General features: G+C 43.1%; 1 protein-coding gene across 1 annotated transcript in view; it reads right to left on the reverse strand.

Annotated features, from left to right (window-relative positions):
• The window catches only part of TASOR2 (transcription activation suppressor family member 2), a 2454942-nt gene that overhangs the window by 367526 nt on the left and 2072809 nt on the right, over positions 1 to 14607 (reverse strand). The window contains exon 22 of the mRNA XM_044088824.1: positions 555 to 736. Within this exon, the coding sequence (XP_043944759.1) occupies positions 555 to 736 (182 nt within the window). The remainder of the gene's footprint in view (positions 1 to 554; positions 737 to 14607) is intronic.

Raw genomic sequence — 14607 nt, forward strand, 5'->3', positions numbered from 1 at the left:
TAGTATCTGAAAGTACTGAACATTGTAAACGATATAAAATAACTTGATGTGGGATCTTGAGAAAAGTATGGAGAAAATTAAATACAAATAAATGGAATTTGTGGGAACAATACATGCCGAATAATGTTTAGGAGCAGGGGGTGCGAGGTTGAAGGGAAGGCAAGAATTGAGCGATTTATGTATTACTGGACTGAAAGACTGTTCTAAAGAAAGAAAACATGTACTGTATAATGTGTGTAAATGGAAAAACTTTTATTATGGTTTGTTTTCTTTTTTATTAATGTATGCGTACCCATATCCTACCTGTTAATTTAATAAAGGTGTTAAAAAAAAAATCTAAGGGTCCAGACTTAGAGACAGAATTCATCTGTATTCCTCGACACTTGCTCTTTCTTTGCATTGCATTTCATCTAACAACTTTAAAAGAGACATCAAACTTGCTTTTGTGGTGTAACAGAAACTGGACATTTCTGCTTTATGTTGACAGCTAAAGGACAGTGACAAACATTTTACATTTAAGATTTTTATTCTCCCCTACACAGTAACAAACTTACCTGTCAAAAATACTGCAAACCTGGCCCTGATGTTTTGAACTTGAAGGCTTATCAAACAGCTCAAGTAGTCTGACCTTTCCTGAACTTGGGAGTCGCATGCGTGGTAAGGAAGCACCTCAACAATATTCATCTCTTGAAATGAATTGAGCATTGAACTTTTTCTGTAAGCATCATAATCCATTCTGTAGAATTGAAAAGAGGCAGAATTAATTAGGTTTTGGAACTCTAACTTCCCTGAATCTACATTAATACAAATGCTAACTGACTAAACTAAACTTCCTATTAATATGACCACTACAGTCTTTTTAAATGCATTACTAGTAATCAAAATTCACAGGCTGCATGTCTCAAAAAGACATCACAGAAACAAGCAATAAGAAAAAAGTACAGTTTTGTACCTACCATAAATGTAGATGTCCGATAGGAATGCATCTGCAGTCTTCACAAATGGGTTGTCCTGTCGTCAGGCAGCCCTTCGGTCGGCCGGATTCCAAAGTCTGGGTCTGGCTTCGGCTGGTGTCGCACTTCACCCGACGTCATTGCGGCAGTTCTTCGGGTATAAAGGCACCAGCCGACGCCATTTTCCTCAGTGTTTCTTGCCCCAGATGCCAGGTGCCCTCTTGGATGGCTAAATTTGGATAAATGCCAAAGTTTCCAAATAGTAGAGCGCAAACACACAAAATAAGCATGTATGTACATATATACAAACAAATACACCATAATAGATCCCCCCCAAGCTAGCTGAAGGTTGGCAAATACCCTAGGAGTACCTCAGAGGGGAAGGAGGGAGGGTAATCCTGACTGCAGATGCATTCCTATCGGACATCTACATTTATGGTAGGTACAAAACTGTACTATGTCCTTCAAGGATGCATCTGCAGTCTTCACAAATGGGTAGAATACCATAGCTAAACTAGGGAAGGAGGAATGAGTAGAGATTATGGTGTAGTTAGGATCCCTTGCAAAACAGCAGTGGCAAAACCAGCTCGGGATCTAGAGTATAAAGGTAAATTATAATGCTTGGCAAATGTATGCACGGAGGTCCAAGTAGCAGCCTCTATAATGTCCTTGGTAGCCACTCCTCGTAAGAAAGCTGTGGTAGTGGCTGTAGCCCTTGTGGAGTGAGGCCTGATGTTCTCTAGAGTTTTCTTTCCATGATAGGAGTAACAAAATCTAATGCAATTTCCTATCCATTTGGAGATTGTCTGTTTTGAAATTGGTTTTCCTTCCTTCCCTGTTGCATATGCTACCAGAAGCTGGTCAGTTTTTCTATTGGTTTTTGTCCTGTCCAGGTAGTAGCGTAATTGTCTATGCACATCCAAGGTATGTAGTAGTCTTTCTCCCCTGTTCTGTGGGTTGGGGAAGAATGTAGGAAGGTGGATAGCCTGATTTAGAGAGACTCTGGATACCACCTTAGGCATAAATGTAGGATTTGTTCTCATGGACACTCTATCTTGATGGAAGATCAGGAAGGGTTGCACTGCCATTAATGCCTGTAGTTCAGAGACCCTTCTTGCTGAAGTTATTGCCGGCAGGAATGCAGTCTTCCAGGATAAGTATTGTAATTCTGCTGTTGCTGCTGGTTCGAAAGGGGGAAGTGTCAATTTTTCTAGTACAAAGTTCAAGTCCCATGCTGGTAATGGAGGTTTCCGGGGAGGTTTCACATTTTTAATTCCTCTCAGAAACTGTCTGAGCAGAGGATGAGAAGACAGGAGGATCCAAGCTGTATTCTGCTGAAATAGCTGAGGCATGTATCTTGATGGAAGAGTAGGACAGGCCTGTATGGAAGAGCTCTGCCAAGTACTCCAGGATATTGGCTATGTTCACCAGTGTCACTTCTTGCCCCTTTGCAGTACTCCAAGTGAGATATCTTTTCCATTTTGCTGCATAATTCTTTCTTGTTGAAGGTCTTCGAGCCTCCAGGATTATGTCCTTAACCCTTTGGGATAAATTTGGGTTAATTGTTGTCATGTAATGTTCCAGGCAGTTAGCTGCAGAGTTTTCAGGTTTGGATGCAGGATGTTGAAGTTGTTCTGTGTTAACAGTAATGGGATCAGGGGCAGTCTCCATATTTGTTCCCGGGACATGCTCCTCAGCAATGGATACCAATGTTGTCTTGGCCAGTCTGGAGCTATCAGAATGATCCTCGGATGTTCCTCTTTGATATTCAGAAGCACCTTGTGCATCAAAGGAAGTGGTGGGAATGCGTATGCTATCAGTTTTTTTCCAACTGAAAGATAGGGAGTCCACCTTCCAAGCAAGTGGGTGGTACGTCCTTGTGCAGAATTTCTTTAGCTGGTGATTGAGTGGGGATGCAAACAAGTCTATTTGTGGTAATCCCCATTCTCTTGTGATGGCTTTGAAGATGTCCGGATGCAGCATCCATTCGTGGGCATCTGTGGTAGTTCTGCTTAATATGTCTGCTAGAATGTTTTCCTTCCCTGGTACATAAATTGCTTGTAACTGAATGTTGTAGCCCAGAGCCACATCCCATAGGTCCAGTGCCAGCCGGCATAGAGGATATGAGTGTGTGCCTCCGTTTGTTGATGTACCACATAACTGTGGTGTTGTCTGTCCTTATCATCAGCTGACCTTCTTGGAGAAAAGGTTTGAAGGCCTGGATTGCCAATTTTACTGCCATCATTTCCTTTAGATTTATGTGCAGGTGCAGCTGGTCTTGAGTCCATAGGCCTTGAATGCACCTGTCCAGCATGTGTGCCCCCCAACCGAGGTCTGAGGCATCTGTCGTGATGGTTTGTTTTGGTTGGCTTTTGCAGAAGGGCAATCCTGAGTTTGATTGGCAGGCCTGAGCCCATCATAGGAACTCTTTCTTCAGGCAGGGAATCATTGGAATTTTGGTTTCTAGGCTGTGCTTGTGTTGAGACCACAAATTCTTTAGGTACCATTGTAGCTTTCTCATATGCAGCCTGGCATGAGGGACCAGTATTATGCAGGATGCCATGAAGCTTAATTTGATGTGTCCAGTTCTGCACCCAGAAAGGTTATTCTTTGGGATGGAATCAGCCATGACTTTTTTATATTGACTGTATATCCCAGGGCTTGCAGCAGGTAAATGACTCTTTGTAGGTCTTCTGTTAATTTTATTTTGTTGTCCGCTTGTATCAGGCAGTCGTCCAGGTAGGGATAGATTTGAATCCCCTGAAGTCTGCAATGAGCGATTACTGATGCCAGGCATTTCGTGAACACTCTGGGCGCAGTAGATAAGCCAAAGGGCAATGCTGAGAATTGATAATGCTCTGATCCTGCAAGAAATCTGAGATATCTTCTGCAAATTGGTCTTATGGGGACGTGCAGGTATGCCTCCTTGAGATCTAGAGTTACCAGCCAAGACTCCTTGCCCAGCATGGGAAGAAGCTGCTGTAGGGTCAGCATTTTGAATTTTGGAACAATGAGGAATGTGTTTAAAGCGGACAGGTCTAGAATAGGCCTCCATTTGTTTTCTTTTCTTGGTACCAGGAAGAGTCTGGAGTAAAATCCCTTTCCTTGCTCCAAAGGTGGTACCTTTTCCACAGCTCTCATTCTTAGTAATTGAGATATTTGCTTTAGAGCTTCTGTCCTTTGAGTAGGTGGCAGGTTTGGCATTCCTCTTTTGCTTGGTAGAGTATGGAAATGGAACCTGTAACCTTGGTCTATAGTTTGCAAAATCCATTTTTCTCTTGTGATGCAATGCCAGTTCTTTGAAAATAAGGTTAGCTTTCCACCTAAGGGTGCTTCTAGTTGTTCCCTGGTAGGCGGTGCCACCGCCAAGTCACTGTGAATGAGTTGTTGTAGTGGTGGTGGTTGCATCCGTGCCTCGCTGGTTGTTACCTTGCCACTGGCGTCCCCTGTAGGCACCCCTGGTTTGGTTTCTGCCTCTCGTGCGCCTATTCCTGCCTCTTTGTGCCCTAGAGGAGTCTGGAAAGGACCAATTCTTGGAGGGCCAGTTCCTGCTAAACCTTGGAGGCTGAACTTGTAAGAAATCTTTCACTGTTTGTACAGATTTTGCTTTCTCTTCCATCTTTTTTAGTACCTGTTGCGCAGGGGAACCAAATAAACTGACCTTGTCCATAGGTGCATCCAAAAGCTTTGATTTGACATGGTCTGGTAATGCCTGTTCTTTCAGCCATGCATGCCTCCTGATAACTGTGCCAGTCATGGCTGATCTAAAGGAAGCCTCCAGTGCATCATAGCCACATTTTAAAGAATGGTTACTAACCTGCTGTATGTTATGTACCATTTCTTGAATATATTTCTTATCTAAAGATTCTTCAGAGGACAGCTTTTTAGTCAACTGGTCAAGCATAAACTCTTGGTATTGAATCATATGAAATTGGCAGTTCAAAGCTCTAGCTGACAAAGTAGCAGAGGTGTAAACTTTTTTACCCCATCTCTCTAAGGACCTGGATTCCCTTTCAGAGGGGAGGGGGTTTTTAGTGGAAGTAGCTGCTACGGCTTTAGGACCCTGGGAGACAGTCTCTGGATCTGCAAAAGGAGCCTTATACAAATGGTGATGAGTGTCCGGGACCCTGTAGAACCTATCAGGCTTAGCAGGAGCCGGAGGTAATGAATCAGGAGCAGTGCAAGCATCATTAAAAGCATCATCAACAACAGAAAGTACTGGAGGTATAGCTAAAGGCCTATGCTGTGGCAAATGTAGAAAGGTCCTAAGCCTTTTTCTGGAGTCTGAGAAATCTTGGCCCTGCCACTGAAATTGTTCCCTCATAGCATGCAAGGTTTCCCCAAAGGAAAATTCCTCAGGAGGAGAGGCTGAAGGGATGGACTCCTCAGCATCAGAGTCTTCGTAAGGAGAATAAGCAGCCTCAGGAGGGTCTGTATGATCTGAGTCATCAGAGGAATCATCTGTGGATACTGGCTCAGGGGGCTCTGCTCTAGGCCTTTTTCTGGAGGAGGGAGAGAGGCCCTGTCTGGATGAGGCTGGGCTCCACGAATTAAAGAGATGAGATCCTCAGCCAAAGTAAGCATATGGGAGCTGGTGCTGGGCCTGAGAGAGGGGGGCTTGGCAGGCACCGTTTTTGATGCTTTGGCTGCTTTAGCCCTGGCAAAGGCCTTAATAGACATTGCTGCAGGGGGCCTAGCAGCTCCACGTGCAGGGGTAGAAATATCCAGGGGAATGGTATCTGATAAATCCTGTGAAACCGCAACAGAAGGTTGGATTTCAGAAGCCGTTTCTACCAGGTTAGAAGAGGCCTCGGTAGAAGGCATGATTTCGGCTGAAGAAAGAACCACTTGCTCGGTTTCGGCCGAAACCGAGACACTCGTGGTTTGCTTAACCGAGGTTTCGGCCGAAACCGTGGACCGCGAGTGTCGGTCCTTTTCTTTGCGTTTTTTGGTACTTTGCGTAGTCGGAGGATCCGACGGCATAATATATGCAAAATCGGAGCCAAAAATCTGTTCAGCAAACTCCGACCGACGTCTAAGCGTCCGTCGGTTAAAAGAAGCACAGGCTAGACAAGCTGCTACGTCGTGGTCTGGGCCTAAACAATGTATGCAATAGGAGTGGAAATCTTTATGAGGTATTTGTTTCCCACAAGATAAACAGTTATTCACTTTCTCTGACATCGGCTGAGGCAAGAAAGAGTCCCCAATGGGGTACTTAGCTTTTTAGAAGTCTTCGAAGTAATATTCGGTAGTAGTAATCTCTGGATCTGACCGACCAGCACTTGCGAACAGCTTCTGCTTCGGGCGCCACACGGCAAGAAAGACTGAGGAAAATGGCGTCGGCTGATGCCTTTATACCCGAAGAACTGCCGCAATGATGTCGGGTGAAGTGCGACACCAGCCGAAGCCAGACCCAGACTTTGGAATCCGGCCGACCGAAGGGCTGCCTGACGACAGGACAACCCATTTGTGAAGACTGCAGATGCATCCTTGAAGGACATCACCTGTTGTGTAGATTTTAAGTCTGAAGGACCAGCTAGACAAACAGCATTGATAGTAAATTAAACCAGAGGTAAGGTGTCCGTCTACACCATCACAGAACTAGAGCTTAAGCTGGCAGAGAGTCAGCAACTGGATAAGGACTATGGGCACAGACAACAGTTTTGTGTGAGGAAGAGTGAAGGATTTCACCAGCAGTAGACTGACACCTAGAAGAGGCTTGGTGCAAAGGGGTGACGAGGAGAGAGTTTGAGTGGGGGATGGGGGGTTTGTCAAAGACCACCAACAGGTCATAACATGTAAAGACACCTTCCAATATTGGGGGGGGGGGGGGGGGGGGGCAAGCAGGCATTCTCCTAGCTACCATAGAGTACAATGCAATCTTTACAAAAGAATCTTGTAGTAGTAGCTAGTAAAATGACTTCCCTGCAACTTTTGAAATATGTTGTCTTTATGGCCTTAAATAGACACTTGGTGGATAAAGGGGAATGACTTGACTTTAGAAGATGGTTAGTGCGGCAGTAGCAGCTCAGTTGGGGTAGGGTAGATTAGAAAGTCATAACAGTAGTCAGCAAATTTTAGTTATGCATCAGCAAGCAAATCAGTTACGCTGTTTGGGAAGGTGGGAGAAGACTAAAATACCAGAAGAAACCATACAGATACAGGGAGAGTACAGACTTTATAAAGACAACTACCAGAAGCCAGGATTAAATCCTGGGGCTTAAAGGCAGCTATCTTATTACTAAGCCACTGCTGTTGTTCAAGCAGGGTTGCCAGTTTTCCGAACTGACAGGTATGGACGTAAATCTTCGGTAAGTGAAGACCAAAAAAAAAAAAGGAAAAAGGACTTTCATGAGAAACTGCCTGCTGTTCCACATTAAACAGTGATTTTTCATTGTTTCGTATGCCGGTATACAAGCCAATCAAAAATCGCATAGCAGAGCCTCTTCTGTTCAATGCGGAACAACCTGCTGTTTCACACTTAACAGAAGTGAACCTGGTTTGCGATTTCTGATTGGCCCATATGCCGGTATACAAGCCAATCAAAAATGACAAAGCGGAGCCTCTTCTGTTCAATGTGGAACAGCAGGCTGTTTCATCGGGATTTTAACAGGCAGTGCGGGACTTGGGATTGGGCTGCTGATCTCGGGACAGTCCCGTTCAAATAGGGATGTCTTGTAACCCTGTGTTCAATACATGTCAGTCATAAGCCTGCAAAGAAAATGCACATCTCTGGGACTGAATGCGTAAAGTATACCTAATTTGTTCTCAGACATGATATAACAGCACCACTGGAAGTGGACAAAACTGATGCAAAATTTCAGAAATAAAAAACAGCTATATGAGAGAGAGTCACTATAAACAACAAGTTTGTGAGCATCCACCATAATCAACTAATTTTCAAGTGGCTTTCTGCAGTGGGAAGATCACTGGGTTCTCTTCCCATAAACTACTCAATAGCTGGTTCTTTTCTTGCCTCCCAAATAATCACCCTCAGAGCATGCAAAAGCCTGACTTCTATGCATGGTAGGGTACTCTCAGCCTCTGGAATATTCAGTTCAACCTCAACCTTAGTGCTACCTAAAATGCCAGGAATCAAAACATAACATATACAGTAAAATAATAAACTACACACCTGCTAGCCTTACACAAAAATGCTTTCAGTCATAAAGTGTAAAGGCCAACCACAAACAGGTATAGGTGGGGACAAAAATACCCATTCCAGGTCTCCTTACAGTTAATTAACATGGTGACTACTTATCTGTTACATATGACTTCTGTAGCCCCATGCAGTGAAGAATCCCAAGCAATTAAGTAAATTCACCTGGGTGGATGCAGCCACAATGAAAGCCTACAGGCATGGTATCAGAAGGTGAAATCCTGAAGTACTAAGGTACCATAGGAGGCCATACTCTTGGAAGCATTGTCTAAGCAATAATACTTAATGAAGATAAGAAATGAGTCAAGTGGCTATAGTACAAATGTCTGATAAAATATTTCTGAAGCAGTATTAACTATTAAGCATAAAGACTTTCAACACATCAAGAAAAATCAATCAAGACTTGACATCTACACTATTTGCAGATATGTATTTATCCAACTTGCAGACAATTTTAACAGTAGTTGCTGGGGTCAGTGAAATACAGGATGACAATGGGATGTGATTTATGACCTAACAAGGACTATCCTCTGATACATAAACTGATATAGTAAGAATGTGTTGACTGCAACTAACATTTGGGACCCTCTTTAGTGGGTATCTGAATGGGATGCATTACCAAACAGCAAAAGCTAGTACGGTGGAAGAAGCCAGAAAATCTTAGGAAAAGGCTTAGAAAGCTGAATCACACAGTACTAACAAATTAAAGGAGGCCACCCGTGTTTTGGAATTGCAGTAAAAACAAGAATGCTAGGTTAACATGCAAAACAGCAAACACTTGTCTAAGGAAAAAAAAATGTTTGCAACTGAGACCTTTTCAAAGTAACGACCCAAAAGTAGCCTTTACTGAAGCAAGCACTGACGCAACCACACCTTCAGTAGAGTGGCCTTTGACCACAGCATTTTCCAATCAGTGGTGAGTGACAGCAAAAGATAATGTGGTCAGCAATCTACCTGACAAGAATATCCTTGGCAACTGACAGCCCTTCCCTTATTGAAGCAAAGGAAACAAGCAGCAACACCTCTCTCTTCCTAAACTCATTCATCTACTTCATGTAAAATCTGAGTAGATGGTGCAAGTGCAACATATGAAGGAGCCTTTTCCGAGGTTTCTGTCCCTGTAAAAAAAACAGATGAATGCGTTGATATCACAACAGTTCTGACAATGCCCTTGGAAGAAAAAATGTGGGTTGGTCCTAATAGTGTTCAATACTACTGAAATACAAGACAAGGTTACCTATACGTGACAGCCTAAAGTTCCAAGATCTCATGAGAATGCGATGAAGGCCACCAGTAAAAGCATTTTCTAAGAAACGAATTTCAAAGCCATGAACAAGCATGTATGACTGGAAAATGGGTGTGTCAACTTAAATCCCAAGGAGGTAGACTGGGTAGAGGATGCAGCCACCCCCCACCCCCCCAAAAAAAAAGAACTACTTCACCAACAGGTGCTGGGCCACATTCCGATCCTTTACAAAGTTGTAAACAACAAAAATATCTGATACATATATCTTGATTGTGGAATAATTAATGCCTAGATGATACAAGTGCCTGAGATAAGTGTGACCCATCTGCAAATTAACTAAATGGGGCAGCAGTGGGATACAGATCTATCCTAATGAGAAACTACAGAGTATGTCTATCAGGTGTGAGCTGCCTAGAGCTTTCAATCATTCTGAACATCTTAAACATAAGGCCATGGAGAATCAGAGGGCTCACAGCACAAGTTAGACCCTAATGCGGAGCCAGCCATTACCTCAACAACTGGGGATATTACTGGCGACAAACAGGATGGTCCTCTTGTGTTACCCAAGATTATGAGAGCCAAAAATCATACCCTTCTTAGCCACCACAGGGAAAAGAGGATTAGTTTTGGTCTTCTTCTCTGAAGTTAAAGTTTTCAGTCAGGACTAGAACCAGACAGAATGGAGAGAAGGCATACGCAGCAGTTTTCTCTGTCATGGAATGGAGAACATATCCATCATGAATCCCTCCTTCCCCTGCTGCACCGAGAAAAACCGAGACAAAATGCAAGTGTGTGAGAACCCACTGTAACAGCACATGCTCAAGATGAGAGATCACTGACCTTTGTTCTTGTCAGAGATCCAAAACAGTACTGACTGTACCCTCTCCCAGTATCAACTTACCTCCCAGTCCCAAGGTGTTAGAACTCAAGTGAAAAGTGGACTGCAACCTGCACCAGCTGTGGTTTGTTTTTTCTAGTTGGGCAGCCAATAGTACATGTGCATATGCCTTCCAAAAAGTAAAGAAGTTAGAAGAAACAAAATGAGGGGCCCTTTTGCACAGAAGGGAGAGGACTGAAACCTCCCACAGAAGATACTCACAACTTGTGCCTCAATAATTGAATCCAGAAGGGAAGGGAAAACTATCAGACACACACCACCAAAATAATTATGTTGAGTCATATATAAGAAAGGTCATATGTCTAGTTCATGATCTACTGATCCACAAGAATGCCTCATTCACCAAGACCATATTCTGTCTCCGCTCTAGCACACATTACAAAATGTAATCTCTAGTATTATGAGTTTCTTACACAGCTGGACTATGTTCAGTGCAGGTATCTATGCTGCAGTCATATTCTATACAATGGGAGAATATGAAGCAGTATTACAGACAGCTTGACCCAGAGTCTAGTGAAGGGGATCCAGCATCCCTTTCAGCACTGCTGCTATGATTAGTCTACTGTGCTCCAAGATTGGAAGACCAACTTGTGCTGCACACAGGATGTCTGAGTGAATGTACAGGTGGCAGTCTCAAAAATGTTTCATGAATAAATGTTCTTGAAAAATGCTACTCAACAGAAATTGTCATGATTTCTCATTCAAGGTCATCCAAAAATGGTCATAACAGAATAAGATGCAAACAGCCAGCCCTTTGGAAAGGGAAAACTTGGATACTGGTCTACCATGTGCTGCTGGTATGTATTACCCGTATGTAGGACAAGAACGGCTGATCTGAAAGCCTGATGTCTTTGGTCTTATTAGTATAGTACCCAAGCTATCTGTGCACAGTTATAGTATGATCTACTTTCTTTTGATTCTAATGGTTACTCTGGATGATTCTGAATCAGCCAGTTCAGCTGCCAGTTTTCAGAGACTGCATTAGGCTCGCATGAAGGGATAATCTTGAGAAAAACTCTAAGCTTAAGGAATACCATCTAGGATTCCTTGCATGTTAAAGCCTGAAAGATTTGAACTGAAATTATGGTTACCAGGAAAAATACCCTCCGGGAGAGGAACTAGTCAGTTTTCAAACATGCCAAATTAATGGGTTTTCTCAGATGACTGAGGTGCATGGCAACCTTAAATAGTTTCACAGTGAAAATGGCCAAGAAAGTATATTCAGTGGCAAGACAGAATGAATCAGTGAAAAAGCATTCTGATGTAAGAGGGCAGGACTAGATTCTTAGAAAACAGTTCTGGGAGATAATGCAGAATTACTGGAATGCTAACTAAACTAAGGTCCTAGTCCTGGCTGCCAGACCAAGGAAAGCCTTTTCCACTTCTCCAACTAAGATTTTCTAGTGCAAGATTTCCTGAGTTCTTAGAGGATGTCAGCCACTTGCTGAAAGAGTGGGTGCTGAGAAACATCAGCCTTAAATCCTTCATGTTGTCAGCGAAGAGAGTCCAGAACAGTGTGCACAGGAGTGCCTTTCAATTCAGCCAAAATATATGTGTTGGTTGAAGGGACCTACAGGCTTTCTTATGTCATAAGGAGAAGATGAAAGATGCAAATCTCCCTTGGAGGTGGGCAACATAAAGTACCCTTGTTTGTCTTTGTCTTGGCTAGCTAGGGTTCTGTGGATTAGGGCAAGGGAAACATACAGAAGCCCTTGGCTCGACTTTATATAGAAGGCACTGATTGTTTGGGCCTCCCAAATGAAGCTGTAATGAATAAAAGCAAGGGAAATTACTTACTCTGGTTGTGAAGAAGTCTACATTTGAAGTCTCCCATTTGCTTGTTATCTTGAGGAACATGCCTCTGTTGAACATCTTTTTTTTTTCTCTGCTAAACTGTCTGCTTTCTGCTAAAGTGGTCATTGAGAACCTTTTAACTGCTTAGAATGTCTACTGCCAGGAGATGCATCCTCATGATGATGGCCAGGTTCAACGTGTAGCATGCATGGGATGAGGGAAAGAATGGCTATCACCTTCCCTGCTGATGTACCATACCACTGGATAGTTTGGCAGAAGGCCTTAAAGAAGTATACAACTAGCAGAATCTTCTTTACTTTTATGTGGATTCTTTTTACATCCCCTGTCCGCATTTCCTGAACCTTGAAGTGTCTTATGTCTCTCAGGAAACCATGTCTAAAGTATCTGTACTCAGTTCCTGGCCGTCTTCCAGGGTGAAGAGGAGGCAGCTCCAAGTTGTGGGTGATCTGAACCACCCACCAGAGTAATTATTTTTTTATAGTGGGGATCTCCAGGATCTTGTACTTCAGGGACCAATACTGCTTTGTCCCACAAGCTCTAGTGTGTCCAGTACTTTGCCATGAAGGTTTTGGTGGGTTGGGCAGACTCGGCAACCATGGATTCAGATAAATGCCCAGATGCTCCATGCACTAAGTGATATGAATGAGAGCCTCCTGTAGTTCTTTCCGTATGGCTGCTTGTAACAGGCAATCTTCCATGTAAAGATGGGCGAAGACAGCAGGGGCAAGCGGGAGTGCTACAGAATCCTGAAAGCCCAAAATCCTAAAGACCAAAATCTTGAAAGTTCAAAATACTGAAAACACACAGGATACCAACACTTACTATATTCCAGCACAAGTACATACAGAAACATATTACCCTTCAACTATATGCAGGGGGGCAAGCCCCCCTGCTCCCCTCCACACCCCCTGCTACTTAAATATATCAACTCCAAGACTGCACTTCACTACACTAAGTGCAATCTTGGAGTTGATATATTTAAGTAACGAAAGTGAAGCGCAACTAACACTGGGGGTGCAGGGGGGCTTGCCCCCTGCTTATACTTGGAGAAGAGTAATATGGTTTGTGTTTTATTTGTTTCTGTATGTACTTGTGCTGGAATATGGCAAGTGTTGGTATCCTGTGTGTTTTCAGTATTTTGAACATTCGAGATTTTGGTCTAACGATTTTGGGCTTTCAGGATTCTGTAGTGCTCTTGTGGCAGGCACATATAAAAGCTCCTGAGTGCAGTATAAAGGGTAAAAAGAAAGAACTTTAGCCAAATGCCCCCCCACCCCCCACCAAAAAAAAAAAAGGAAAAGAAAGAAAAAAATACTTCTTGTGAATATATACAGGCAGCTAAAAATACTTCATGTCCTGTGTGCTAAGAAACATACTCCATGAAAGGGACAGGAAGAAGAATTTGCAAGGAGACAACTGTAAACTTTCCCTTACAAATCTGTTCAAAGTCTTTTCACCTTAACACGTTTTCACGACTCTTCTTTTCTGAGCCTAGGAAGAGTCCTGAGTAATATCCATATTCCATCTCTAACAGGGCTAGCTCCTCTCTAGCCCTCCAATGCATCAGCTAAGACAGGAAGGACTTTCAATGATCCATCATGGCTAATAGAAAGGGATGAATATCCCTAAAGGAGGCGAAGGTTACTCTAGTGCATGGTGCATCTGTATTTATAATGTCCAGAATCCACTGGTCTGATGTCAGGAATGCCCAGTTCACCTTGAAGTAAGACAGACTCCAACTAAAGATACCTTGGAAAAAGGGGAAGCAAGTCACTAACTAATGACACATGCTTAGGGCTCCAGGGGGGAGGATCTAGCCTCCTCTCAGTATCCTTGGGGACCACCCTACCCAGTTTGTCTATTCCAAACCTGTAAATACCTATGGAAAGTACACTCATGTTACTAGCCTACTGTAACTGCAGATGTTTGAATATGTTTGTTGTTGTTGCAGTGGTCTTTTACATTTGGGACCTCTATAGCAGAAAGCCCAATGTCTGTCTTGATATGTAAAGTTTTGCAACCTTCCCCCTTCTAGGCTGTGTAGGCATCTTCACACCAGGACATCAGCAAATCTGTGGTATAAAAAATGTGTTCGTCCATACCCTCTTTGGTTCTTTCTTGCCCTGGCAGCCTCCATAAACCTGTGCATAATTAAGAACATTAACTGCCCAAGTACACAATGGAAGAAATACTACCCCCATCTAAGGCAATCTAACATAAACACCTTCTAAAGCTGCCTCTCCAAGTTCCAGATCAACTTGAGGAGGGAGGATGCCTTGTGGGAATGGTAGTAGACAGAAAAGAAGGGAGGGACTGTGACTGTGTTCTCACCCTAGTTGTTCAGATACCCAAACAATATGAAGACAAGTGGAGTGAAAGAGATAGCATTGCAAGAGTGAATGTACTCAAACAGCTACAATTATGGTAAGCTCCTATTGCACCCATACTATGTTCATCGTATGTTTTATTGCTGCAGTAGTCTTTACATTGGGGAAAATTTCCAAAGTTTATGGATCAATTAGTAGAAACCCCTAAA

This window comes from Protopterus annectens, chromosome 11.part0, assembly GCF_019279795.1.
Source record: "Protopterus annectens isolate FY-2018-M chromosome 11.part0, PAN1.0, whole genome shotgun sequence".
NCBI lineage: Eukaryota > Metazoa > Chordata > Ceratodontiformes > Protopteridae > Protopterus > Protopterus annectens.